Source organism: Leopardus geoffroyi, chromosome B4 (genome assembly GCF_018350155.1).
Source record: "Leopardus geoffroyi isolate Oge1 chromosome B4, O.geoffroyi_Oge1_pat1.0, whole genome shotgun sequence".
Lineage (NCBI taxonomy): Eukaryota > Metazoa > Chordata > Mammalia > Carnivora > Felidae > Leopardus > Leopardus geoffroyi.
The window spans coordinates 31,254,404-31,280,774 of record NC_059341.1 but is presented as its reverse complement, the minus strand read 5'-3'; the positions used below and the strand labels follow the sequence as shown (position 1 = coordinate 31,280,774).

Genomic DNA, 26,371 nt, shown 5'->3' with positions numbered 1-26,371 from the left:
TTATTATTTTAGCCAGATTTGCCCATGAAACCTCCCTGCCATTGCTCAGAGTTATGTGTTACCTCATTATTTTGGGGCATCATCATCATCATCATCATCATCATCATCATCATCATCATCACCAAAGTACTGTGTCAGGAAGAATATTGAAAAATGTGGGAAATGTGGATAATTCCCCACCAGAGGCACAATCAAGTGCATTTCCTCTTTTGTGTTTCTTGCTGATTTTTTTTTTTTTTTTTTTTTTTTGAGGGAAGGAGAGAAAGAGCAAGGGAGGGGCAGAGGGAGAGGGAGAGAGAGAATCTTAAGCAGGCTCCATGCCCTGTGCAGACCTCATGCAGGGTTCTATCTCATAGTAGTGAGATCATGACCTGAGCCGAAATCAAGTCATGACCTGAGCTGAAATCAAGCGTCTGATGCTTAACTGAGTGGGCCACCCAAGTCCCCAGCTGATTTTGTTTTGATACTATAAACCAAAGGATTCTATGGAGTCTGGCTTACTCACTGAAGCCACTCATGTTCCATAGGTGAAGAGACAGTCTTATAGACATCTTCAAGTTCATTGTGGTTTTAGTATTTTTCCACATGCTTTGGATTTTCTCCAGGGCTAAAAATGTGATGCCTTTCTGAGGAATTGCAAGTCTTTATTTCAAAGCCAAATAGTTTGGTGTATTATTGTATTGTTGTATTAATGTTGAGTATACAAAGGACATTAGTGAGACCCATCACGATCAACTTCCTCTGGGTATGTTCAGCCTGTATGTGAAAGAAATCAACAGAGGCAGAAGGAGAGATAATTCAAAGGCTGTGGTGGTGAAATGGCTTCTGAGGCTGTGTGGGGTCTGAAATTAGAGGGTTTTGAGACCTCACGTAGACAGCTACTTGACTTAAGTCACCTGCCATTTTCCTGTAGGAAGACAGAATCTGTAAGATCTTTGGATTCTTTTAAAAGCGCTTGTCTGATTAAAACTGAGTGATGATATCACCAGCATGGAATGGTTTAAAATTATCTTGCTTTCCCTCAGATATGTTCAGACAGTTTTAGGTAGTGGTATCAAAATTATGTTAATTTGGTAAGTTGGGTTATTACCTTTGGTGAATCAAGAATGAACAGAATCCTATTCAAAGACTCATACATGATTCTAGTCTGCAGCTTCCCAGTGGGTGTGCTGTCAATATGTTATATGTTCCAGGGGCAGGAGGTTTGTGAGAAAAAAAGGATCTTTGAAGTTGGATAGATTTTATTTCCAGTTCTCAGATTCATTCTGTACTTATTTATAGTTAAATTCTGTTCATATTAATCTCTCTGAATCGCAGGTTTCTTTTCTGTGGAATGAAGTCTAAAAGCGGCCCCATTTTTGTGTGAGGAGTTGAGGGGAGGATGTAGGGCACCTGCAAAGAAATGCATTGTGTGGTTATTGTGATGTTGTGATATTGAATTGTTCTAGCAAGGATTCTCCTTTCCTTTTCTTGTTTTTTGTTTGTTTGTTTATTTTGGTTTTTGTTTTTTTGGTATGTGTGGGGGTTTTCCCTCCTCTTATTGTTGGTGTGTGGTAGAGCTTTGCCTCAGTCTTCAGTGACTCTTGAAACTGATCCTCAGGGGCGCCTGGGTGGCTCAGTTGGTTAAGCATCCAACTTCGGCTCAGGTCATGATCTCATGGTTCATGGGTTCAGGCCCCACGTCGGGCTCTGTGCTGACAGCTCAGGGCCTGGAACCTTCTTTGAATTCTGTGTCTCCCTCCCTCTCTGCCCCTCCCCTGCTCACACTCTGTCTCTCTCTCAAAAATAAAGATTAAAAAAAATTTAAAAAAAGAAGAGAACTTTTATTTATTTATTTATTTTTTATTTTTAATTTTTTTTAATGTTTATTTATTTTTGAGAGAGAGAGACAGACAGACAGACAGAACATGATCATGGGAGGGGCAGAGAGAGGGAGACACAGAATCCGAAACAGGCTTCTGGCTCTGAGCTGTTAGCACAGAGCCTGATGCGGGGCTTGAACTCACAAACTGTGAGATCATGACCTGAGCCCAAGTCAGAGGCTTAACCGACTGAGCTAACCAGGTACCCCAAAGAAGAGAAAGTTCTACACAGAGTGGGGCACCTGGGTGGCTTAGTCGGTCAAGTGTCCAGCTTCGGTTCAGGTCATGATCTCGTGGTTCATGAGTTTGGGCCCTGCGTTGGGCTTTGTGCTGACAGCTCAGAGCCTGGAGCCTGCTTTGGATTCTGTGTCTCCCTCTCTTCCTGCTCCTCCCCCACTTGCGTGAGCATTCTCTCTCTCTCTAAAAAATAAATAAACATTAAAAAAATTAAAAAAAATGATCCTCAAATTTACAAAAGTATGTATTTATCAACCAACACAGTGTAACTTAATAATAGCTAGTGGTGAATGTGTGCTTGTGTTCTGACGGTGGATATACCTTATCTCTTTATTTGTTGTAACACATCTAGGAGGATAGGCAAGGGCACTGTACTAATTTCCTATTGCTGCTGTGACAAATTACTAGAAACTCGTGGCTTAAAACATCACAAATTGACCAACTCACAGTTCTGTAGGGTAGAAGTCTGACATGGATCTCACTGGGCTAAAATCAAGGCGTGAGCAGAGCTCTGATCCTTTCCAGAGGTCCTAGGAGAAAATCCATTTTTTTGCCTTCCAGAGGCTTCTTTCTTACATTCCTTAGCTTATGGCTTCCTTTCTTCATTTAAAAAAAAATTTTTTTTAACGTTTATTTATTTTTGAGACAGAGAGAGACAGAGCATGAACGGGGGAGGGTCAGAGAGAGGGAGACACAGAATCTGAAACAGGCTCCAGGCTCTGAGCTGTCAGCACAGAGCCCAACACGGGGCTCGAACTCACGGACTGCGAGATCATGAGACCTGAGCCGAAGTTGGCCGTTTAACCGACTGAGCCACCCAGGCGCCCCCCTTTCTTCATTTTAAAAGCCAGCAATGTAGAGTCTATCTAACCATTGTCACATCTCTCTCTGACCACAGTTGGGAAAGTTTTTCTACTTTACTAGATTTGTGTGATTACCCCCTTCTCAGGATAATCCAGGATAATCTCTCCAGTTTAAGGTCCTTCATCTGAATCATATTTTATTCTCTTTATTTATTTTGAGAGAATGAGAGAGCAATTGACAGAGGGGCAGAGAGAGAGAGGGAGAGAGAGAGAATCCCAGGCAGGCTTCGTGCTGTTAGCATGGACCGGATGTGGTCGCAATCCAGGAGAACATGACCTGAGCTGAAATCAAGACTTGAATGCTTAACCGACAGAGCCACCCAGGTGCCCCTGAATCATATTTTAAAGTCCCTTTTGCCATGGAAGGTTAACATCCACTGGTTCTTGGGTTTGGGGCATGGGCAACAAGGGGCATTATTCTGTCTACCACAACCACCATTCTCTTTTTCAATATGAGGACCATAAGGTTTAGAGATAGTTGAGGCCAGTGGATTTACCAACGCCCACCGACAAAGTAAGATCAGAGCTAGTTTGGAATGGAAGTCTCTTTGATTCTGAATCCTGTGCTCTTAGCCTCTTTGTTACATGCAGTTCTGGGCTCTCAGCACATGATTGTACCTTAACATTAAAGGGGGTTTATAAGTGTTTGTGCAGTTTTAAAAACAGTTTGGAGGATTCTAATGTTTCTGAGTTAAAATGATTTGTCCTGAGGTAGGTGAGGAATGTATGGCCAAGTTTGGAGTTTATTTGTCTGTGGATTTATCCTGAAGTGTGGGTGTTACCCTAAATTCAGCAAGTCTGTTTTTATGGAGACTTGACTGATGAATGGATCAGAAGAAAGATTAAGCCATAACTATTGAAAGTAAAAATGAACTTTCAAAACTGATCTACTTCATGGACAGCAGCAAAGATTCCATCTGTTAAAATATGGGTATGAGTCATGTTTCACAAATTTAAAAGCAGACATTTCCTTAATTTTTTGAAGGGCATGATAGAGATTTTTAATATGTGATGTTTTGTGAAGGTCTCGTTTTCTTTTGCTCTGCTACTATATGCATTCTTGCAGAGTAGATTTTCTAAAATTATATACCCTTCCCAATTTAACACAAAATTACTTCATATCCGCACCTGGCACTTAAATTTTGGTTTAAAAGAAAGCTGTGGAAATTGTATGTTATTGGCATATTGCAAATCACCAACTGTGATTCTGCCACTGAAATTCAAACAGCATTTGTTCGTGACACAGTCCAGATTTCATAATACTTGTGTTTTCTAAAAATGCGGGAGATAATTATTGAAACTAATATACATGTATAAGTTCTTCCATGTGTGGCATTTAAAGACTCATTCTTTGTAATTTGCAATCTCCATTTTCAGTTTGCAGAAAGGACTTGATTCTTCAGAGAACACACCATTGTAAAAAGTTAATAACAAAACTTGAATTTCATTTGCTTCCAATTAAACACCAAATGTCAGAGCTTAATATCTTCAAAATGCATATTAAGCCACACACCTTGTGAGAAGTCTTATGATATTAAAATCAAGGATGAAAATTCAGAATCTCAGTGAAGAGCTTAAAATGGATATCATTAGTTTATCAGGGTTACTGAGGTACCTTGACTTTTAGCTTTATTTTGCAAGTTCAAAATTATAAATTGGATGTTACTGGATGGATGAGCATTCTAGTGCAGGGTTATCAAATTATGGCCTGTGGGCCAAATTTGGTCCACCACCTGCTTTGTAAACAAAGTTTTATTTAAACCTATTTTATTTAAACCATGCTCATTTATTTATGTATTGCCAGTGGCTGTTTTTATGCTACAAAGGCAAAGTAGAATAGTTGTGAGGGAGACTGCATGGATTGCACAGCTCCAAAAATATTTACTATCTAGATCTTTCAATAGTTTACTGACCCCTGATCTAGTAGAATGTGTGTGTTACTAATCCTGGGAGATTCTTGCCAGTCAGTTTCAGATAAATAGGCTGATTTTTATTTCTGTATATGGAAACTTCAGTGTATACATACACACACCTTTCCATTTTTTTAACTGCTAAGGATTTATTTTCCCATTTATATTGCTTATTGTAAGGTTGAGTGGTCCAACTATTTGTCCTACTTTAATTTCTTCTTACCACTTAACCTCCCTTCACGTTGTTTAATCAGCTAATTATATATGATGCCACAGCAGGGTTCTGAGCTTCATGTTTGTTTACATGTCTCTATGACCTTAGGTTTTCTTTTTTTGTCTTATGAATTAATTGATGGTATATAAATGTTCATGGAAATAGCATTTGCTCAAAATGACAATAGTCTCTCAGAAATAAAGATTGCAATGATAAGTATTTACCATGGTCTGTAAATTCCTCTTACTGTCCTTTAACTGATAGGACTATTCACATTGGAAAAGCTTGAATTGGAGGTAGAAGGAGTGGGGATTTTGGGGGTCAGTCATGGTTCCACTTTCCTTGGAAGCCAAGGTTAGTTTGCAAGCATAGAATTGCAGTGTGAATGACCAAGAAGGTACGACTGGTCCTTAGATCTTTATTACTCTGAGATTTTCAAGGACTGCCACTGTTTCGTGATAAAAAGAAATAGATTGAATTTTAATTTTCATGGTACTTTGTAATGCTGTATTATGATATTGTAGTTTTGAAATTTATATTTGAGAAAAATTGCAAAAATAGTATAGACTGTTTCCACATACCCTTCATTCACTTCTAATGTAATAGTGGACATAACTGTAGGACAATTACCAAAGGTAGGAAACTAGTAACATTGAGTCAATACTGTCTGTAGCCCTCATCTGAATTTTGTCTTTTTTTTTTTTTTTTTATAAATATATGATTTAGGGGCGCCTGGGTGGCGCAGTCGGTTAAGTGTCTGACTTCGGCCAGGTCATGATCTCGCTGTCCGTGAGTTCGAGCTCCGCGTCAGGCTCTGGGCTGATGGCTCAGAGCCTGGAGCCTGTTTCCGATTCTGTGTCTCCCTCTCTCTCTGCACCTCCCCCGTTCATGCTCTGTCTCTCTCTGTCCCAAAAATAAATAAACGTTGAAAAAAAAAATAAATGTATGATTTATACACGTATGACTTTTATTTTTAATGTTTTTTTTTATTTTTGAGAGAGAGAGCACAAACAGGAGAGGGGCAGAGAGAGAGGGGGAGGGGGACAGAAGATCCAAAGCAGACTCCATGCTGACAGCAGCAAGCCCATTGAGGGGCTCAAACTCACAAACCTTGAGATCATGACCTGAGCTGAAGTAGGACACTCAACCGACTGAGCCATCCATGCACCTCTTGTCTCTTTTCTACTAATGTCCTTTTTGTAGCCCAGGATCCAGACAAGGACCACACACTGCTCTGTCTCTTCCAACTTCCACAATTTCATAAGCTTTTCGTTGACTTTCATGACTTTAATATTTTTAAAGAGTTATTTTATACAAGGCCCCTTGAGTTGGATATATCTGATGTTTTCTGATGATTAGATCAAAGATACACATTTTCAGCAGGAATCACACAGAAGTAATTTTATATCCTTCTCTGCATTTTATCCGAGGGTGATATGACTTATTACTGGTGATGTTAACCTTGGTAAAGTGGTTTCTGCAAGTTTCTCCCCTGCAAAGATACTATTTTTCTCTTTTTAATTAAAAAGTATTTTGTGGGGAGATACTTTGAGATCTGCAAATACCTGTTTCTCATCATATTCTCACCCAGTAGTTTTAGCTTCCATTGGTGATCTTGCCTCCAACAACTATTGCTGTGGAGATTGCTTGGTGATTTCTTCTATTTCCATCATTTCTTCTATAACTATTAATTGCAATGCTATGGTGTGGAAGAGCTGTCTGTTTTCCACCATTAATGATTTCTTCAAAGATTTACTTATATCATCATGGATTCACACATATTCAGTTTATTTTGGGGCTAAAATCTAACTGTATTATTATTTACTTGTTTACAGGTTGTCTCAGCTTTGGCCATTGGGACTTTTTTCTGGTTGGCACCTGATTTTTTTTTTTTTTAAACTATGTTTTTTTTATTTTTTAGAGTCAGAGAGACAGAGTGTGAGTGGGGGAGGGGCAGAGAGAGCGGGGGACACAGAAACCGAAGCAGGTTCCAGGCTCTGAGCTGTCAGCACAGAGCCCGATGTGGGGCTCGAACTCATGAACTCTGAGATCACGACTTGAGCTGAAGTTGAACACTCAATCTACTGAGCCACCCAGACACCGTCCCTTTCTTTTTTTACGTTTATTTATTTGTTTTGAGAGAGAGAGTCAACGAGGGAGGGGCAGAGAGAGAGGGAGAGAGAAAGAGAATCCCAGGCAGGCTTCATGCTGTCAGCACAGAGGCCAGTGTGGGTCTCAAATGCATGGAATCATGAGATTTAGACCTGAACCAAAACCAAGAGTCAGACGCTTAACCGACTGAGCCACCCAGACGTCCCACACCTGATTCCCTTTGATGTGCCGCCTTCACTTTTGAGTACTGCTTTACTTTTTAGCATTGCCAAGTGTTCCAGGCCCATCTGTCATTTTCTCTGCCCCAACCCTGGAATCAGCTATTTTTCTAGGGAGCCCTTGTTCATTTATTGGAAAATGGTATCAGAGGCCAAGATTCAGGCACTTGTGTTCCTTCACACTGGGTGTGATCGCTTCTAGGACCTCTCAGTGGGCAGGGCTAAGAACCACACATGCATTAACATTCATCCATCCCTATCTTGTCAGTCTACCTGCCCGCTTACAAAACCACATATTTATATTGATGCCTGTAATTTCAATCTAACATCACAGAATTTATTTCCTTATTTGTAATTTCTGTTTCTGACAGTGAGAATTTTGACTTTCATTATTCAAAATATTTTTCTTTCTTATTCATTACTCGTGTGTGTGTGTGTGTCTGTCTGTCTAATAGTGTGAGAATTTGTAAGCCATGCACTTGTGAGAAACAAATTTATGTGAAAGTTGTTTTTTTCTCTAACCTTAGATTAAGCAGTGAAAATAGTTTTCTAAAATTACTTAATTCTTTTCTCTCCTACCTCCTTCATTGTTCCTATTTTCTTTCTTTCAACCCTGTTCTTAGTAACTTCTGGGCGATAACTGTCTTTTATCCTTCCTATATTTCTTATGCACAAATGGGCAGACACATGTATAATTTTTAATCCTCTTTCCTACTGAGTGAAAGGTACCTTCTACCTTTTGCTGTATATACAGTACTATATATCATACATATGCATTACATATAAAAATCCATTTTCTTTTCCTCTTAGTATATCATTTACAAAAAGATTTAAATCGACCCTATTTCCTTTAGCATTCTGTGATATAAAACCATTTTATTATTTTTCATCCTTAGAGTTTTGGATTTGAAATGCACAACTGAGAAATAAAAAAGTAAACCATCAAAACTCAGGGAAAGACTGTTTCTTTGAAGTTTGGCTTCCTAAGACATAACATTTCTGGGTGCTTAGATAACAGTATTTCTCCTCTCGATTTATGTCCAATGTGGTATAAGTTTTTGGTAGCAATTATAAATGCCTTTGTTTATAAATGCACATTTACCTTCCATTTCTAGCTGGTGGCAGTGTTTGATGAGCAAGATCCACATCATGGAGGTGACGGCACCAGTGCCAGCTCCACGGGCACCCAGAGTCCAGAGGTATTTGGCAGTGAGCTGGGCACCAGCAGTGTCTCCGCCTTTCAGCCTTACCAAGCGACAAGCGAGATTGAAGTGACACCTTCAGTCCTTCGTGCAAGTAAGTGAAGGCTCTTTCTTCTCTGCATGTTTCATCGTAATTTGCAGGGATGCCAACTCTTGTTATCCAGCCATGCTCCTGTGAATGGAGTTCATTATCTGTTTTTATCAAAACTGATTAAGTTTAGGACCTGGGCAAATGTCTTTTGCTGGAGAGGTAGGCAAGATTCTTCACACATTAATATATTAGGCTTATTTTACTTTAGACTGGTAGACTTTTAATCGCTCACCCAAGGTAAGTAAGGATAACTGTAAAGTTATATTACCTGAATTTTTCTTTCTGTGTATTTCTTCTGAATGTTAGATCAAATAGGAAATAGTCAAAGGCCTCACAGTGAATCAGACCATAGCATCTCTGATTGATAATCAACTTGGATACAGCCATTACTTGAACTTTATCTAAAGAGCAGGTGATGAAGTGACCGCAGGGATAGAGTTATCTTCAGAGATTTGGAAGAGTGGCTGTTAGAATACATTCTGCAGGAAGGAAAATACAGGGCTTCTTGAGTTTATATTAGGAATCTGGGGTCATAGAGTACTCAAGTTCTAGAATATTTGCCTGAATAATTCTGTCTGCTATTCCTACAGATTTACTCAGAAAAGTGAAGAACTTTTGCTAAAAATAAATTCAGTGTTTGTAATTATCTAATCTTATAATTGAGCAGTTGTTAAGAAGGTCCATTTCAATAAATTTATAAGTTAAAAATTGTTATCTTTTAGTCACATTTATGTAGAAACATTGAGGTTTTTCAAGTGCTGTGTGATTTTGCCAATAGTCTTTAGTACATCTTTGTGTATAATAGGTAATAATATATAATATTATATTATATATTTTATATTTTATTATATATTATATATTATATATAATTATATATAATATATATTATAATTATATAATATATAATATATATTATATAATTATAATGTTATATATTAATATATATAATTATATATAATTATAATTATATATCTATTATAATATCTATAATAATACACAGAATCCTAAATAGAATATAGTTAGATAGTATTTAGAATATATGGTTTATTCTTATAAAATTTAGGTTTGTATGCATGTATAAACATATTTTTAAACTAATTTTGTGGAAATAACATTTGATTACTACATGAATATGCTATTTTAAAAACCTTGTTGGATTTACTTCAGGCAACATTCCTCAAAATATGAGGTATGTGCCATGCATGGCATGGTAGGCAAGGCAATATGTAAGTGGTACACTAGTTACTTTTTCTGTTGTATAGCAGCTCATTAAGTCCGTGTTTTTAGTGATTGCTTGGAATAAACTCACTTATTATTATATTTTTTAATGTTTATTTATTTAGAGAGAGAGAGAGACTGCACATGCGAGTGAGGGAGGGAGGGGCAGAGAGAGAATCCCAAGCAGGCTCCACGCTGTCAGTGCAGAGCCCTACATGGGCCTCGATCTCATGAACCATGAGATCATGACCTGAGCAGAAATCAACAGTCAGACACTTAACCGATTGAGCCACCCAGGTGCCCCTAAATCCATTTATAAAAAGTAGATTGCCCAAATGTGATTTAAAGTAAATTTTAAGGCTGTCAGTGCCGAGCCTGCTTGGGATTCTGTCTCCCTCTCTCTTTGCTCCTCCCTTGCTCATGCACGCACACACTCTCTCTCTCTCAAAATAAGTAAACTTTAAAGTAAATTTTTAATTAAATAATACTATAGGTATTCAGGTGCCTGATATTTGGAAAATAGTGTCTTTATGTGAATAATTGCAGCCTAATATACATAATTAAATATAGAGCTTTTTCTTATGTTGTTGTTGTAGTTTTTTATTCATGTGTTTTATAAAGCCAGATATGCCTTTAATGTAGCTGCTCCTTAAAAAAGTGTTGGAGGAAAGGTAAATGCTGTCTTTATGTTAAGAAGAATTTGAATGGCATACTTTCCATCAAGTTTTGTCTTTTGACTGTTCTTCACTCAGCAACATTTCTTAACCACCACCACCCACATTTGGCTGGTCCTGTTGTGATAAAATTTAAATGCTGTTTTCAACACAAAATCTCTCTTTTACCTTGTCTTTATTGAGAAGGAACTTTTATTTGAACCATTTGAAATGTCTTATAGCCATCAGTGGGAGAATTTGTAAATATTACTTTTCAGTTCTGAATTTTATATGCTAAGTTTATTTAGATTTTATGGTTTGGGCAGCCCCTGGGCAAGTGTTTGGTAAGCATCTACTAAACACAAGGTTTAGTGACTATGTAAAAGTTACCCATTATATACGAATCCCCTGTCTATTAAGATGATTGGTCATACTGTATTAATACCACTCACTCAAACATAGTACAAGAGTTGGACTATGATGGGCCAGGCATTGTGATAGGTGATGAGTCCAGAGTTGAGTTAATAAGGCCTCATCCTTGTCAACAAGGAATTTATGTTTATTGGTCTTCCTGATTTACAAATATGAAAATAAAGAATCTAGTGATATATAGAAATTTGTGGAATTGGGGAATAATCAAATCTAATTAAGTGCATGGTTAATATAAGGTTTCAGATAAATAAACTCCTAATACTTAGAGAAAGAAAGTGATAACTCTATATGTTTTCTAAGTTTTGCTATGAATGAATTCATTCCTCTACTTCTTTGCATGAAGAATTGATGTATACAAATTTTTTTTTTTCTGAGTAAAACAGGGTACATTAAGTTTGTGAATTAAGATAAAGCTTAGGTGGATTTAATACACAGAATTCTCATATTCAGGTCTTTTTATGCTTTTTTATAAGTTGAAACTAGTTTGTTCTTGTAATACATGTAAAGCAAGAACCTTGAGTTAGTTAAATTAGTGGTTCTCAGGTATGAGTGATATTTTCCCACAAAGGATAATTGAAAATATATGGAGATATTTTTGGTTGTCACAACTGGTAAAGATGGGGTATACTATGAGCATCTGATTAAGGCCAAGGATGTTGCCAAACATCCTACAAAGCGTAGGACAGTTCCTCACATCAACTATCCTGCCCAAAATGTCAATAGTGCTGAGGTAGAGAAACCCTGAATTTATGAATCATCGTCTTTATGGTCAAAATAGCAGTTACCTAAGAGAAATTAAAACTAACACTTGATAAAAATTTTCTTGAGCCTAGTATATTCAACAGTGTTCTGAATAATACCCTTAAACTGAAGGACAAAAAGTGATGACTAGCTAATAATGATATTCCTCATAGAAGGTAATCAATAGAGGGAATTATGGGTGGTATTACACAAACAGTGCAAATATAAATATTAACACTAAAATAAGTTTTTTTTTAATTCCAAAAAATGTGCTTTAAAAAATGAAAAAGTAAATAAAATAGACCACATAGTGAAAGACTATATAAAAAGCTTCTTAGGTTGAAGAAATAAAGTAAAAAAAGGATAACCATAAAGAATAGGTACCTGCAGGGAATGGGGAGAATAAGATGAATGAAATGGAATAGAAGCAAGGCTGACTTAAAACCTCTTGTTTTGTATAGTTTGCATTCAAAGCATGTTATATTTTATGTAGTTAATAATCAAATTTTAATACTATTAATAGTTTAATAGTAATTCTTAAAAATCATTTGACATAACTAAACATAAATTATATGTCCAGTTGGTTGCTCAGTCATCCAAGAGTAACTATTTCAGGTAACTATAAATATTAGTAATTTGTACCACCAAGGGAAGATGGAAAAAAAAAAGCATGAAACAAACGAACCTTGCAACAGTTTGTTGTTGGTAACATTGGTACCATTAGTCTTAGATTGTTGGGGGATATTATGAGATGGAGGAAATGAAGAATTATAATAATATTCTAATTCTATTTCTTGTGCCATTGAGGATTCAGGATTCAGAGTATAGAGGAAAAGGAATACAGATACAACTTAGAGTAGAATACATAAAAACCCTATGATTCTCAATTTGAATAGGACATATAATGAATCTATGGTATGTTTCATTTCACACACATACAAAAATAAATAAAAGTAAAAAAGGAAGGAGGAAGGAAGGGAAGATTCTATATGCATTTACGGAATATGTCTAGAATTAATGCCCCAGCCCAATAACTGAACATTCCCTGATAACTAGACTGTACTTTGGGAATTGCATTTTCCATTCAAAAGGACCAGAACTGTCCTTTTGGACATTCATGGAGAAATGACTGGATTCTGGTTCAGGGAGGAAATGTAGGAGATGATTCTGGATCATCCTGCCATATAAGAAAATAACGAAGCTATGAAAGATTACTAGAGTTGTGTCAGCAGGGCCCAGGAGTCATATGGAAGTTCCCACTGGCACAGGAGAGACTATTAGAACATTAATAATGTTAGTAAATAGCAATGTATTCTTGAATTCATAATGACGATAAATAAACAAGCAAGGATGGGGTGCCTGGGTGGCTCAGTCAGTTAAGTATGTGACTTCGGTTCAGGTCATGATCTTGCAGTCCATGGGTTTCAGCCCTACATCGGGCTCTGTGCTGACAGCACAGAGCCTGGAGTTGCTTGGGATTCTGTGTCTCCCTCCCTCTCTGCCCCTCCCCTGCTTGTGCTCTGTCTCTCTCTCTTTCAAAAATAAATAAACATTAAAAGATTAAAAAAATAAGTAAACAAGCAAGGTGAAGGATACTAATGGATCAACTTATTATTTGGGAAACTGATAAAAGAATTAAAGAATTAGGTATCTCTCCTCTCTTTCCTGTATGAATAGTATTATTGGGTAACTAAGTAGTAGATGAAAGGGAAGTTTCTTTGTATAGAAGTATCATAGCCAATAAGTGACGAAGTAATAATAGAATTAGAATATTACTAATTTGCCATTCCTGATGAAATAATGAATCTATGTACTTATCATCAATTACTTGCTAATATAAAAAAGATAATAAATTAAGGAGAGTGGACTAAGTATCATGTGCCTCCTGATGGAAGAATATAATACTATGAAGTGGTCTTGACAAAAGAAATTAAATTTCAATCCGATCAAACATCTAGATCCAACTGCCAGTTTTCTAGAAAATACCAGACACCTGGAAGCATGGTAACACCATAGGGATGCAATCAGTCAAGTCAAGACTGTGGGAAATTATAGAAGTCCAGTGACCCAGGTTCTTCAATAGGTCAAGTGCAAGGTAGGGGAAAGAGATGGAGAAAGGAACACAGATTAATAGACACCTAAGAGACACAACATCCAATCATAATGTATGAATCTTGTTTAATGCCTGATTTAAATGAAACAGTACAACAAACGAATACCAGTCGTAGGCTAATTGGTGAGTTGAGCACTGATTGAGTATTTGATATTAAGAAAATATTTATTTCCTTTTACATGTGCTATGTTATTGAAATTATTTTCCAAAAAGTCTTCATCTTTTTGTAATACATACTGAGTTTAGGTTGTTGGAAATGATATATCTGGAATTTGCTTCAAAATAAACAGGCTGGGTAAGTGAGGAATGCGTAGCTGAGTGGCTATATGGGGATTCAGTATACTGTTCTGTTTTCATATGTGTTTATAATTATTCTTAATAAACGTGTGTGTACTTTTTTCAAGGAAACACATGCATAGTGCTCTTATTTAACAGTTTCACAGTTTACTTAATTTCAGTTTTTCTTCAGCTTTGTTTCATTTAATGTAACTTAGAATTTTAACCCAATATATTTTTAGGCTTGAATATCTTTGGTTAGTCATCTTTTCAAATTTCTCTGAAACTAAGAAAATATATCCAAATTTTAACTCTTAAATTTTTCATAAAATGCAGATATACTGATTGTTATTGCTACATTGTGATCAACATAGCATAAATATGCAATGTATAAAATATTTTGGTTATTAATGTGGAAATAAATGAGAACATCGAAATAAGAACAAACTATTTAGAGCCTGCTGTGGCAAGAGACTCCCCCACCATCACTTGCGTCTGGGGCTCCAAGACAGGCAGGGAAGTGAGGAAGCTTTATAGTAAAACAAAGGGGAGGGTCTAGATGTGCCCTGACTGGAAGCTGTTGGCACAGAGAATCTGTAAGGGAGCTACCCAGAAGCAGAGTACCCTATGTGATTGATTAAGAGGACATATTTGGCTTCCTGTGGTGGTTCTTTTTTTTTTTTTTTTTAATTTTTTTTCCAACGTTTATTTATTTTTGGGACAGAGAGAGACAGAGCATGAACAGGGGAGGGGCAGAGAGAGAGGGAGACACAGAATTGGAAACAGGCTCCAGGCTCTGAGCCATCAGCCCAGAGCCTGACACGGGGCTCGAACTCACGGACCGCGAGATTGTGACCTGGCTGAAGTCGGACGCTTAACCGACTGCGCCACCCAGGCGCCCCCCTGTGGTGGTTCTTAAGTTGAAAGCAGAGTCAAGAATTAGGGAAGCTGTCAGTTATTAATGAAGTCCTGGTTATTTTGGGCTGTTACACGGATTATTGCTCAGCTTCCTGAACTGGTTGATGCAGATCGTAATCTAATTTCCTGGACTCGTTACTCTAGGTAGTAGAATGGCTTGTAAGGCTGGTTTCTGCAGACTGTAGGGTAGATTTTCATTGTTTTTAACTTTATTTATTTTTGAGGGAGGGAGGGAGGGAGAGAGAGCAAGAGAAAGAGAGAGACAGAGAGAGGAAGAGAGTGCGTGCAGTCAAGGGCAGGGGAGGGGCAGAGAGAATCCCAAGCAGATTCCTCACTGTTGGCACAGAGCCCAATGTGGGGCTTGAACCCATGAACTATGAGATCACGACTTGAACTTAAATCAAGAGTCAGATGCTCAACTGACTGAGCCACCCAGGCACCCTTAGGTTTTCAGTTTTACATGTAGTCTGGCCAAATGGATATTTGTCATCCTATAGATTATAGAAGTTATTTTTATTAAAAATGCATAGTGTACCCAATTAGTACACTTGTTGAAAAATATTAAATTTTTCTAGAATAGGAAATTGTTATCTGAGAAGTCTTGTTCACAGAAGTGAGTGGAAGGGCATAGATAGAGTTTGCTAAGGCACTGTTACCCGTTCTTCTACTTCTCCCAGGTTAAGCACCAAACATCAATTAGTAATTATTCATCAAAACTTATTTTTTTGATGTATCAGTGGAAAGACAACTGGCTCATTTCTTCCTTTCATTTTTTTGGAAAGGAATGAACTAGAAATTAGTTGAGTGGCAGAAGGATTTGTTACCCTGAGTCACTTACTTTCTCAACATCAAGGCCACTGTATCAGAACGTCCCTTTGTTTAGCATCCTGGAAGTTTCTGTGTGCAGTGGTATATATATCTCGTCAATTGTAAGATTCAGGATAAGTGACACATATTTTTTTATTTTGTTATTTTTTAAATGTGTTTGCATGTGTGCATGTTTTTTAATCCTGTGAAGTAGAAAGCTGTTCAGAGAATCATTATGACTTTCCTAGACTTGCTGCTTTGCTTTCGTGGACATTTCTCACCGTGATAATATCAATAATAAACTTTATATTTCATATAACTTTAAATATTTCAGTATTTTATTTTTTCTGTCATGTAAAATTTAATAATTTTCATGGTCTCCAAGTATTTTCATATGATGTGAGAAAAACTTAAGACATCTTCTTTAATTCTAAAAGTTCATTTGGTTTTCCTTCTGACTTTAGAAGAAATTAAAACATTTGGGCCTCTAAAAGTCCTGTGAGTCCTGGGCCTCAGGCATCCTGGATATATCAGCCCTTAGAGCTGTTGACAAGGGAGAATGGGTAGGAAGAGCCAGCATTTCACCTTGAACCTTTGTTTTAAGGACAATAAGCCATTTTAGGGAAAGATGCAAATGGAATTTGAAGATCTTGACATCAAGTCCCTGGAGCTTTTGGTGTACTTGTACTTCTGGGATGATGTTCGCATCCTCTCAGGCAAAAGCATACTTCAATTTAGAGATAACCAAATACCAGACCCTGCATAAGTGGTCTTGTCTTTTTTTTTTTTTTTTTTTTTTTCCAACCAGACTTTTGGTAAGTTTGAGGGGGAGGGAGTCTGTTTTACTTTATCCTTTTAACATGAACTTCCTATGCAAAAACTCCTTTCTAAGCAGTAGTACAGAGTAGTAGATTCATGGTTTAGAAAGACTACAGGCAATGTCCCAGCAGTTTGAACATTTGGGCAAGATTAGTAATCTCTCAGTCTCAATTACTTAATCTGCAAGTACTGGGCTCAGGATTGATGTGAGTAGTAAATCAGGTCTTTAAAGTCCTAATACAGTGCAGGGCACATGATAAGCACTAGATAACAGAAGAGTGTATGGTAGTGATGATGATAATGTTGTCTCTTGAGTGCAGACCTTATGGATGTTTAAAAGGGTTGAGAAGTTATAGACCCTAAGTGTGTGTGTGTGTGTGTGTGTGTGTGTGTGTGTGTGTGTGTGTAAAGATTTTTAAGTAATCTCTAATCTCTATTATCCGATGTTGGGCTTGAAATCAGAACCCTGAGATCAAAAGTCACGTGCTCCACCAACTGAGCCATCCAGGAACCTCTATAGGACATATATTCTTGACTAGGTCACAATGCCTCTATTCAATACACAGATTGGGACTGTTTTCTGTTAACCTCACAATTCCGTGATACATGTTTAACTGTATCTATTGTCAGTGTTGACAAATCCAGGCTTAGAGAGACCTAATGTGCTTAGGGGCACACATTTCCTGTGCAAATAAATAATTGAGTTCAAGTCTAGTAATTTCTTTTCCCTCTCCTCTCCTCTCCTCTCCTCTCCTCTCCTCTCCTCTCCTCTCCTCTCCTCTCCTCTTCTCTCCTCTTCTCTTCTCTTCTCTTCTCTTCTCTTCTCTTAATTCTTGAAGACTTTTTGTGGGGGTCAGATGTTCCAGGGAAGTCCAATCTTAGAATCGTGCCAGGTTCCTTTTCACCCCAGAATGCTAAATTTTTTGTGTTAACTCTGGAAAACTCAGACTGAAGATTCAAGGTTCCTTTGGAACTGGCCCATGCCCTAATAATTGTAAAATTTCTGGAAATGGTATTGCTATAGAAATGTTGTGAAAGTGCCCTAAGCTGTGTCAGTTTTACAGTTAGTTTTTATCCATTACTGGCAAAATTTTATTTAAATAGTGCTGTTTGATTAATTACTAAGATTTTACTAGTTTCCTAACTTTTAGAACTTAAAGAAATGTTGATAATTATTACAGAAGGATTGTGTCCTAAAATTAGCACCTCTTTCCTTTTCTTTCTTGATCTCACTTTTTTTCTTGCCCAAGCATATGCACATTGATTTTGCCTTGCCAAGAGAGCCAAGGTCTTTGCTTTAGAAATCTATTCTCTTAACATGAACTGGTATTAGAATACTATTTTCCAGATTTGATTTAAATATATATTGAAAAATAGAAATAATATTCCTATTGTATTTCCTTTTAACTTGTGAAGTGGAGCATGGCATACAAATGGTATTCTCGGTATTTCAAATAATTACCTTCTTACTGTGCAAGTTCTATTCAGCATATAAAACTCATCCAGTTTTGTTGTAGATGCAATCTGATTATTACATGTTGACAAGGTCATATATCTATTAATTGGATTGGAGATGGGATACAAAATTGCTGTAATTATTGTAATTTTCTAGCTAATTGCAGGGTTGGTGGTGAATATTTTACTTCTGCAAAATGAAAAACAGTATTCCATCAGAAGTTGTTTTATGGGGTTTCAGACATTTTGTTTGATATCTTTGTTGCTTTTTGCCCACAAAGTATCTCTTTTGTATTTTTTGTGTATTGATCTGCCTCTGAATGTCAGAGTGCTCATTGGAAGGGATCAGTGGAAGCAGGCACAGACAGAGAGCTGGGTAGTACTCTCAGCTCCCTCTTTGTTCTGGTTGCCACGTTACCTCTATTGTTTATTTATAAATTGGAGTATTCTCCTTTCAGACCTATAATAAAGGTTGGATGGGTCAGGACCAACTGGAAGAAGAATCCACTTCACTGCTCTGTTGTCACCTGTGCCACACTCAGAAGCAGTCCCTGAAATGAGCATTTTTAAAATTAAATTCAGATTGTTTATGTGTTCTTTTTTGGTATTAAAAGAGGAAGTGAATTATTAGCCCACTTTGTATTGTAATCTGGGGCTTATTTTACGTATTCTCTCTCCTGTTTTTGCTTTATTTAAGGTAAGCTAGCTTCCAGAGCTGGAAGCCAAATTGACATTTTGAAAATAATGGTATGTACACAAGGTGGGTGTTTGGAGGACTGCAGCTGGGTGGGTGCTACTGAGGGGTGTTAGAAGCTCACTGCAGAAGATGGTAGAGGCAGGCTGATGTTTATTCCCTGCTGAAATATAAACTGGAGGCGCAGGTGAAAATTGCCAAACCTAATGAGCAATTTGGCAGATAAGATGGGCTGTCAGGCGACAGCAGTTCAGCAGCAGGCACACTGTCTGCGAACCTGCTTGTTTGTTCCAGAGGACTACATTTAAATACCATAAATAAAATCTTTTTGTTTTTCATTGATATTTGGTATCACAAAGGTGCCTATTTTTATCCGTCAATTTTCCAATTAAATAACCAGCAATCAACATATGGTGATTTTGGTTGTGAAATTATTTTCAAACTTGTGAAATGCGTCACTCATAAAAAAGGAACAAAATACATTTTCCACACATCAGAACACAAGTAATAGTAGGTTTTAAAATACACTAATAAAAGATAAGTGATCACTTGCTTCATTGGACTGAAACATTTCATCTGTGGTCTTTATGTTGCAACACTCCAAAGTAACTTTGTAGTCTTTTCAATGTACTCTGTTATTTATTATCTGCTTACTTTACAAAAGAATCCTTACCTTCCATTGAGCATGTGAACATTTAGACATGTGCATGGCTTCTCCAACATTGAGACTGCCAGTATATTACTGTATATTGTGTAAGGGACATTTGAAAAAGATTTTCATATCTTTATAGAATTGTAGCAGTCCCCTAGAGAACATCCAGGCCCACCTCCCCTATTTTTACCATTGGGAACCTTAGTCTATGTAAACTAACATCATCTGTGCTTATGGCATAGCCATTGCTGGAGCTTCATGTTCAAGACAAGCCGAGTTACTGCCAAAAATGTATGAACGCTTACTGTTCCCTCAAGATCCCTTTGTTGGTTTCTTTGTGGCATCTCCAACACCTGACTTAGAGTCAAAGCATCTTTGTGCTTCCTATCAGGCATCAGTATTTCTGGGTTATCTTTAAGCAGAGTAAACATTTGCTCCTTACATTATTTAACCACATCTGTGTGGTTAATTTTTGGCAAATCTCAACACATATGGAATATAATATTTTACACTTAATGACTGTTAGTCCATTAGGCAGAGAAGTATTATTTTTTAGAAGTTCTCTGCCCCATGTCATCAGTAGGACTTTTAGCCTACTACAGTTAGCAGGTGATCCTTGGACAGTGTTTTCATCTGAAAAGCTTTGCCTGTGGGGGGCCCACAGTTCTGCCTAGGCAGGACCGCCACACCTTTATGTGTGGCACTTTAGGCTCCACCAGAAATTGCCTTTGAAATTAGACCCAAACTCTGTGGAACTGGACCCCTTGTGCATGAAACTCTCTGTATCTGTCAAAAACCTGCTGAAATCTGAGAGAAGAACGCTTCTTACTGACTTGCCCTGCGCCCCCCTCCCCCCCCCCCCCCCCCAACACTTCTTCCCCACTGCCTGAATACTTCTTCCCTTCTCCCTTCTTTTTGTCTTTGGCTAGTATCTTGTACTTGACCCTGAGGTCTTGTACCATTGGTTTTGTATTGGAATATACCTTACCTACCCAATTATATGGTCTGTTTATAAGCTGCAGAAATAGTTACTGACACTGGAAAACTTGTAAAGGTAATGTAGCTATGGATATATTAAGAAGGTACATTTTAAGTCAAAGCAAGGAAGCCCATTTCCAAATGGCAATTAGAGGTAGTAATGCACAGAGAAAATAATTTTATGAACATATTGTACTACAAGATTAGGTTGTAAGCAAGGGTTCCTTTTCTTTTTCCCATTCTAACCAGGTATGTGTGTTCTTTTTTCTATTAGCGCCTGCCACAGAGAGACCCATATTGTGGGTGACGTTTGTCACCATGAAAGCCTGGCAGATAAAATCCTTCTCTTCCTGCTGCGCTTGATATAGATCTCTTATTTGCTTCTTCAGACTGTGTTTGCTTATTTTTTCATTGCTTTTAGTGTCAGAAATGGCTTTGCATCCCAGTTGTGTTTGCTTCTGTACCCAGCTGGAGATGGGCTTCATATCTCCGAATCATTTTGTCAGTCCCACATAGTGAAGGACTGCAAGGAAGCCACACAAAAGACACAAGGTGCTTGGTATTTTAACCCCTTCTGATTTGTTCTTGGAATGCACAGGCTGTAGTCTCTATGAGGGACCCTTTTTTTTAAAAAAAATAATAATTTATTGTCAAATTGGCTTACATACAACACCCAGTGCTCATCCCAAAGAGTGCCCTCCTCAGTGTCCATCACCCATTTTTCCCCTCCCCCTCACTCCGTTCACCCTCAGTCTGTTCTCTGTCTTTAAGAGTCTTTTGTGGTTTGCCTCCCTCCCTCTCTGTTTGTATCTATTTTTCCCCCCTCCCTTCCCCCATGGTCTTCTGTTAAGTTTCTCAAGATCCACATATGAGTGAAAACATATGATATCTGTCTTTCTCTGACTGACTTATTTCACTCAGCATAATACCCTCCAGTTCCACCCACATTGCTGCAGATGGCATGTTTTCATTCTTTCTCATTGCCAAGTAGTATTCCATTGTATATATAAACCACATCTTCTTTATCCATTCGTCAGTCGATGGACATTTTGGATCTCTCCATGATTTGGCCATTGTTGAAAGCGCAGCTATAAACATTGGGGTACATGTGGAGGGCCAAGTTTTAAAGAAAAAAAAATTAAGTGTAAATCAGTGTATTAATTCCTGATGCTATTTTGCATTTACTACATTCACTTATATTGATTTATAAATTAATAGTATGTTAATTTTCATGTATCGGTTCATTCCCTACATTTTAGCAAATAGGTTTTCTCCTTCATAAAGAATCTGGTTGTTACAGTGTGTGCACGTAGTATGACTCATGATGTGTAAGTGCACGTGGGCATATTTGTGCTCGAGGAACACATTTGAGAAAGGACTGATAGTGCCTTCTCTCAAAGAGATCTTTTTTATTCAGCTCTTTCCATGTCTTATGTTTGATGCTTCCTTTAATTATTTCCCTCATATTCGTACTTGATTGCATGTAAACAAATTTAGAATTTTCATAACTCCATAAAGGGGATTATGCTTCCATTCCCTCACCTAGGATTTCTCCTTCTTGTCTCACAAGTCCAAGCTGTTGACCTTGCTTCGCCTTAAAGACTGTCCCACTGTGTGTTCCCGGCATGGATCGCCTTTTTATTTATGTCCTTTCCAAAAGTTGTAGAACATTTTCTGTAGCCTACATTTTCTGTCTATCCTGTGTGTAGAGCAACCACTATTTTCAGCTCTTTCTTACAGAGTAAAGGATAAATGGGAAAATTACACCAGCTTGTGGCCTGTGCTGCAGTTGTGTTCCCAACACATTATACAGCAGCATCTTCTGGTTCATAGAATGGTACCCTGGTAATAATTAGAAAAAAATACACATACGTCTGTATGAGTATATGTATATGTATACATAGCTGATAGTTAGTGAACTTATGTATGGAAGGAGTGCAAGAGTAACTTCGCGAAAATAAATCATTTTACAAAGATGATCTCTATGTTTAAAGATGAAAATTGCCATGGGATCAGTTCTAGGAAGCTTCAGAACAACCATAAGATGGAAAAAGCAGTAACCAAAGGGTATTTCAAAAGAGTACTACTAGGTTTACTCGACCTATCATCAATTTAATTAAAATGTGGTTTGTGCCATGCCTGATCCATTAGTTAATTTGTTATTTAAGCAGCTTGAGAAGTATTTATTTTAAATATAGAACTTGTGTTAATGAGTTGGAAAAGAGTATTCCATTGCTTGGCAGGGATGTTACAGCCCAAAGATTTATGGCTTAGTACAACAAAAACCAGCTGGTGATCAGCTTGCATAAGTAATATGAGTACACACTAAGATTTGATAATAGCCCTTCTCTTGTAACCAGAATAAGGGGGTTGGGAATAGGAGGCATAAACAAAGTCACTGGTGAATGAAGAATCCTAGGAGAAAACTGCACTGAATTCTGAATACAGGTCTGTGATGTATAGTGAAAGCTGGAGAGATCATGCATCTATTCCAAGGGGGAAAGGGAGAGCCAGGTGGCCAGGGGGTATGTATGGGCCTGCTCTCTGTGTCTCTGCTCCAGGCACAAACATTACCAGTCCACCTTCTTCATTTCTCTTCCTCATCTAAAATTTGCCATCTCTGGAATATTGGCTTAAATGGAATTAATACATAACCTGTCTCCCCCATGTTTGAAGAGCAGTGTGTATGTAATTCTGTGTATATGTATGTGACTGTTTATACATATGGATTTGTTTTCTATTCCTGCTACAACAAATTCCCACAAACTTACTGGTTTAACACAACACAAACTTCATTACAGTACTGAAAGTCAGGGTGCTATGGGGATCTCACTGAATGAAAACCCAGGGGTTGGCGGGCTGTGCTCTCTTCGGAAAGTCTAGGGGAGAATCCATTTTCTTGAATTTTTCCAGCATCTGAAGGCTGCCTGCTTTCCTTGGCTCGTGGCCCCTTATACCATCTTCGGCATCAATAACCTTGTATCTCTTTGACTTCTTCTACAGTCAGATCTCCCTCTCTTTTCTTCTGCCCTTCTCTTCCATTTTTAAGGACTCATGTATTACATTAGGCTCCCTTGGATAATGCATGATAATCTCCTCATGTCAAAGCCTTGACCTTTGTTACACAGACAAAGGAACTTTTGCCATGCAAGGTAATAAGATTAGGATGTGGACATCTTTCGGGGCCATTATTCTGCCTACCACAATATGCATATACTTAAATATTGTAGAGTAGTGTGAAAAAAAATACTACTTCTGTTGGTTTCAGTATGAAAGAATTATCTTTCCTGATCAGGTTATTCTCTGAACAATGAGCGTCTGACCTAAAAATATTCATGGGATGGCATTTTGCTTTAAGTACATAGGGAAGGAAAATAATGAACCGTGGGGCAACCACCTCATTAGAAGTATTTTTGAGGCCATTTTTTATTTGGTTAAGCCAAATGGAGCAATATTTATAAAAATAATAACTCTAGCCAATGTTATGTACTTCTGTTTGCTTGATAAAAATAATCTGTAGTAACAAATTTGCTTAATATGTCTTTTGTATAATTAAAATAATTTTTCATAAAATTATTGACCTGCTGTAAGTGTGAAATTTCGATTAGAAATGTACAGTTTGTGAATACTGGAGACAGTGGGCAATGTCCTTGTCTTACACATACTCTCCCTTACCTGCTGAAGCTCTCCCTCTTCCCTTTCTTATGTTTTATTTTTTTTTAAGTCTCAAAAGTTATGTAGATGTTTATTTTAGCTATGTTCTAGACCTTCCTGAAAGGATCTGAAGAATGACTTTGAGGATTATTACAGACATTGATGGTACTTGTAAATATCAGATGTAATTTTCATTCTTTAACCTCCATGTCAGGTTCCATTCTTGAGCCATTTTAGAAGTTGCTAATAATTCTGTTGTGAACAGAGGCTTTAAAGTGACTGAAGACTAGTTCTAATGATTGTTCTTAAGCGCATTCACCTAAAGACCCCCCCCCCCTTTTTTTTGTATTACTTCACCTTGTTTTCTTATTTTGATCATAAAGAAGTAGATTCTTGGGCATTTACCAATCTTATAAAGAACTAAGTTTTCTTAAACCTACCACTCTGTTCTGTTTTTTTGTTTCTTTATATTTTGCTTATTTTGTGGCTACTGTGTACCTCTCTAGCTTGTAAATTGTGATAAGGCAAAGAATCATATCTTTATTTCCATCCCTATGCAGCAACTGGCACCATGTTTTGCATTCAAGAAATATACTCCCATTTCCTTTCAGTCCCATGAGACTGGCAATGGCGTCACGAGGGAGGACATAAATCATGGACTTGGTCACAGATGGTTTGGAGGGCTGGACCGTCTATTCAACATAAATTCTAAATAATCTAACGTGATGAAAGACTTTTCATATCTTTGAATATAATTTCTACAGATCCAAGTCCAAATGTATCCTTGGTCTTTTAATTTTATTCACAGTGGTGCTAGCATTCCTTTAATAGAAATGAGAAATGTTTTTTTATGCTGAAGAAGTGTTTTATAATATTTTCTATTGAATATAATGTTATATATTTTTTAATTTTTGTACATTCCCCAATATTGTAAATTTATATGGAAACATCACGAATAATCTCCTACATCTATATCCTCAATTGGGTATGCATGATTAGTGGCCAGTGCTCTATTAGAGTAGAAATCGAGATCCTTAATTAGAAGAAATGTCTACTGAAAACACAGCTAAAATGATTGCTCTCTGCTTTATAGTTACATCATCCATCTTTATTCACTTCCTTTAGTATGAAGGCCAACTAAATTGCTGCATTTTTTTTTTTAATTTTTTTTTTCAACGTTTATTTATTTTTGGGACAGAGAGAGACAGAGCATGAATGGGGGAGGGGCAGAGAGAGAGGGAGACACAGAATCGGAAACAGGCTCCAGGCTCTGAGCCATCAGCCCAGAGCCCGACGCGGGGCTCGAGCTCACGGACCGCGAGATCGTGACCTGGCTGAAGTCGGACGCTTAACCGACTGCGCCACCCAGGCGCCCCACAAATTGCTGCATTTTTGTGAAGATCAAGGCTTTTGTGAAGTACAAGCCTTGTTTGCTTCAGGGGAGACATTTGGGCTAGCTATAGGCCATTTTACAGTTGTGGTTATTTTCCCTTACCAACTTTATTTTTTTTTAAGTTTATTTATTTATTTTGAGAGGGAGAATGCGAGCAGGGGAGGGGCAGAGAGAGAGGCAGAGAGAGAGAGACTCTCAAACAGGCTCCGTGCTGTCAGTGTGCAGCCTGATGCAGGGCTTAGTCTCACAAACCCTGAGATCATGACCTGAGCAAGATGCTTAACTGACTGAACCACCCAGATGCCCTCCCTCCCTTACCAATTTTAAAGACAGAGTATATATAGAGAGAAAAAAAAATAAAAATAACATTTTTGAACTTAACAAATTCAGGAACAACCACAGCATAGCTTTATCCTCTAGAGCTTGAGTATTACAGACCTTGTTTCTGCTTTACTTATGTACAGTAAATGATGCTTCACCATCATAGGTAATGGAAAATGTCGAGGTGTGTAATCTTATGCAAGAGTCGGGACTGCCATTACAGTGGTGTACTAAAAGTGTCTGGAAAAGGGGTGTGTGTGTGTGTGTGTGTGTGTGTGTGTGTGTGTGTTGCAGTGATTCTTTGCCTTTATTTTTGTATATTCACAAGTATTACTCCTTTTTATTGACCTACACCCGAGTTTTTATATAGGCTTTTTTTTACTTCAAAAAGTAAATATTTATATTAAAGGATATAATGCTAACGTTAAAGAATACTATATAAGATCAAGATATTGTTTATCTAATGGGGCTTTTTTTCTATATGATTAATTCAGTGTTTTTTTCTAATAAATGAAATGTTTTATTTCCTAGTTTTTTT

The 26,371-nt window shown here is 37.5% G+C and overlaps 1 protein-coding gene across 29 annotated transcripts in view; it reads left to right on the top strand.

The window, feature by feature from the left end:
• Nucleotides 1-26,371, top strand: part of PARD3 (par-3 family cell polarity regulator) — a 674,940-nt gene that overhangs the window by 261,931 nt on the left and 386,638 nt on the right. For all 29 annotated transcript variants that reach the window (XM_045466945.1, XM_045466943.1, XM_045466952.1 and 26 more), the window contains one exon: nucleotides 8,532-8,712. In XM_045466945.1, coding sequence (XP_045322901.1) covers nucleotides 8,532-8,712 — 181 coding nt within the window. The remainder of the gene's footprint in view (nucleotides 1-8,531; nucleotides 8,713-26,371) is intronic.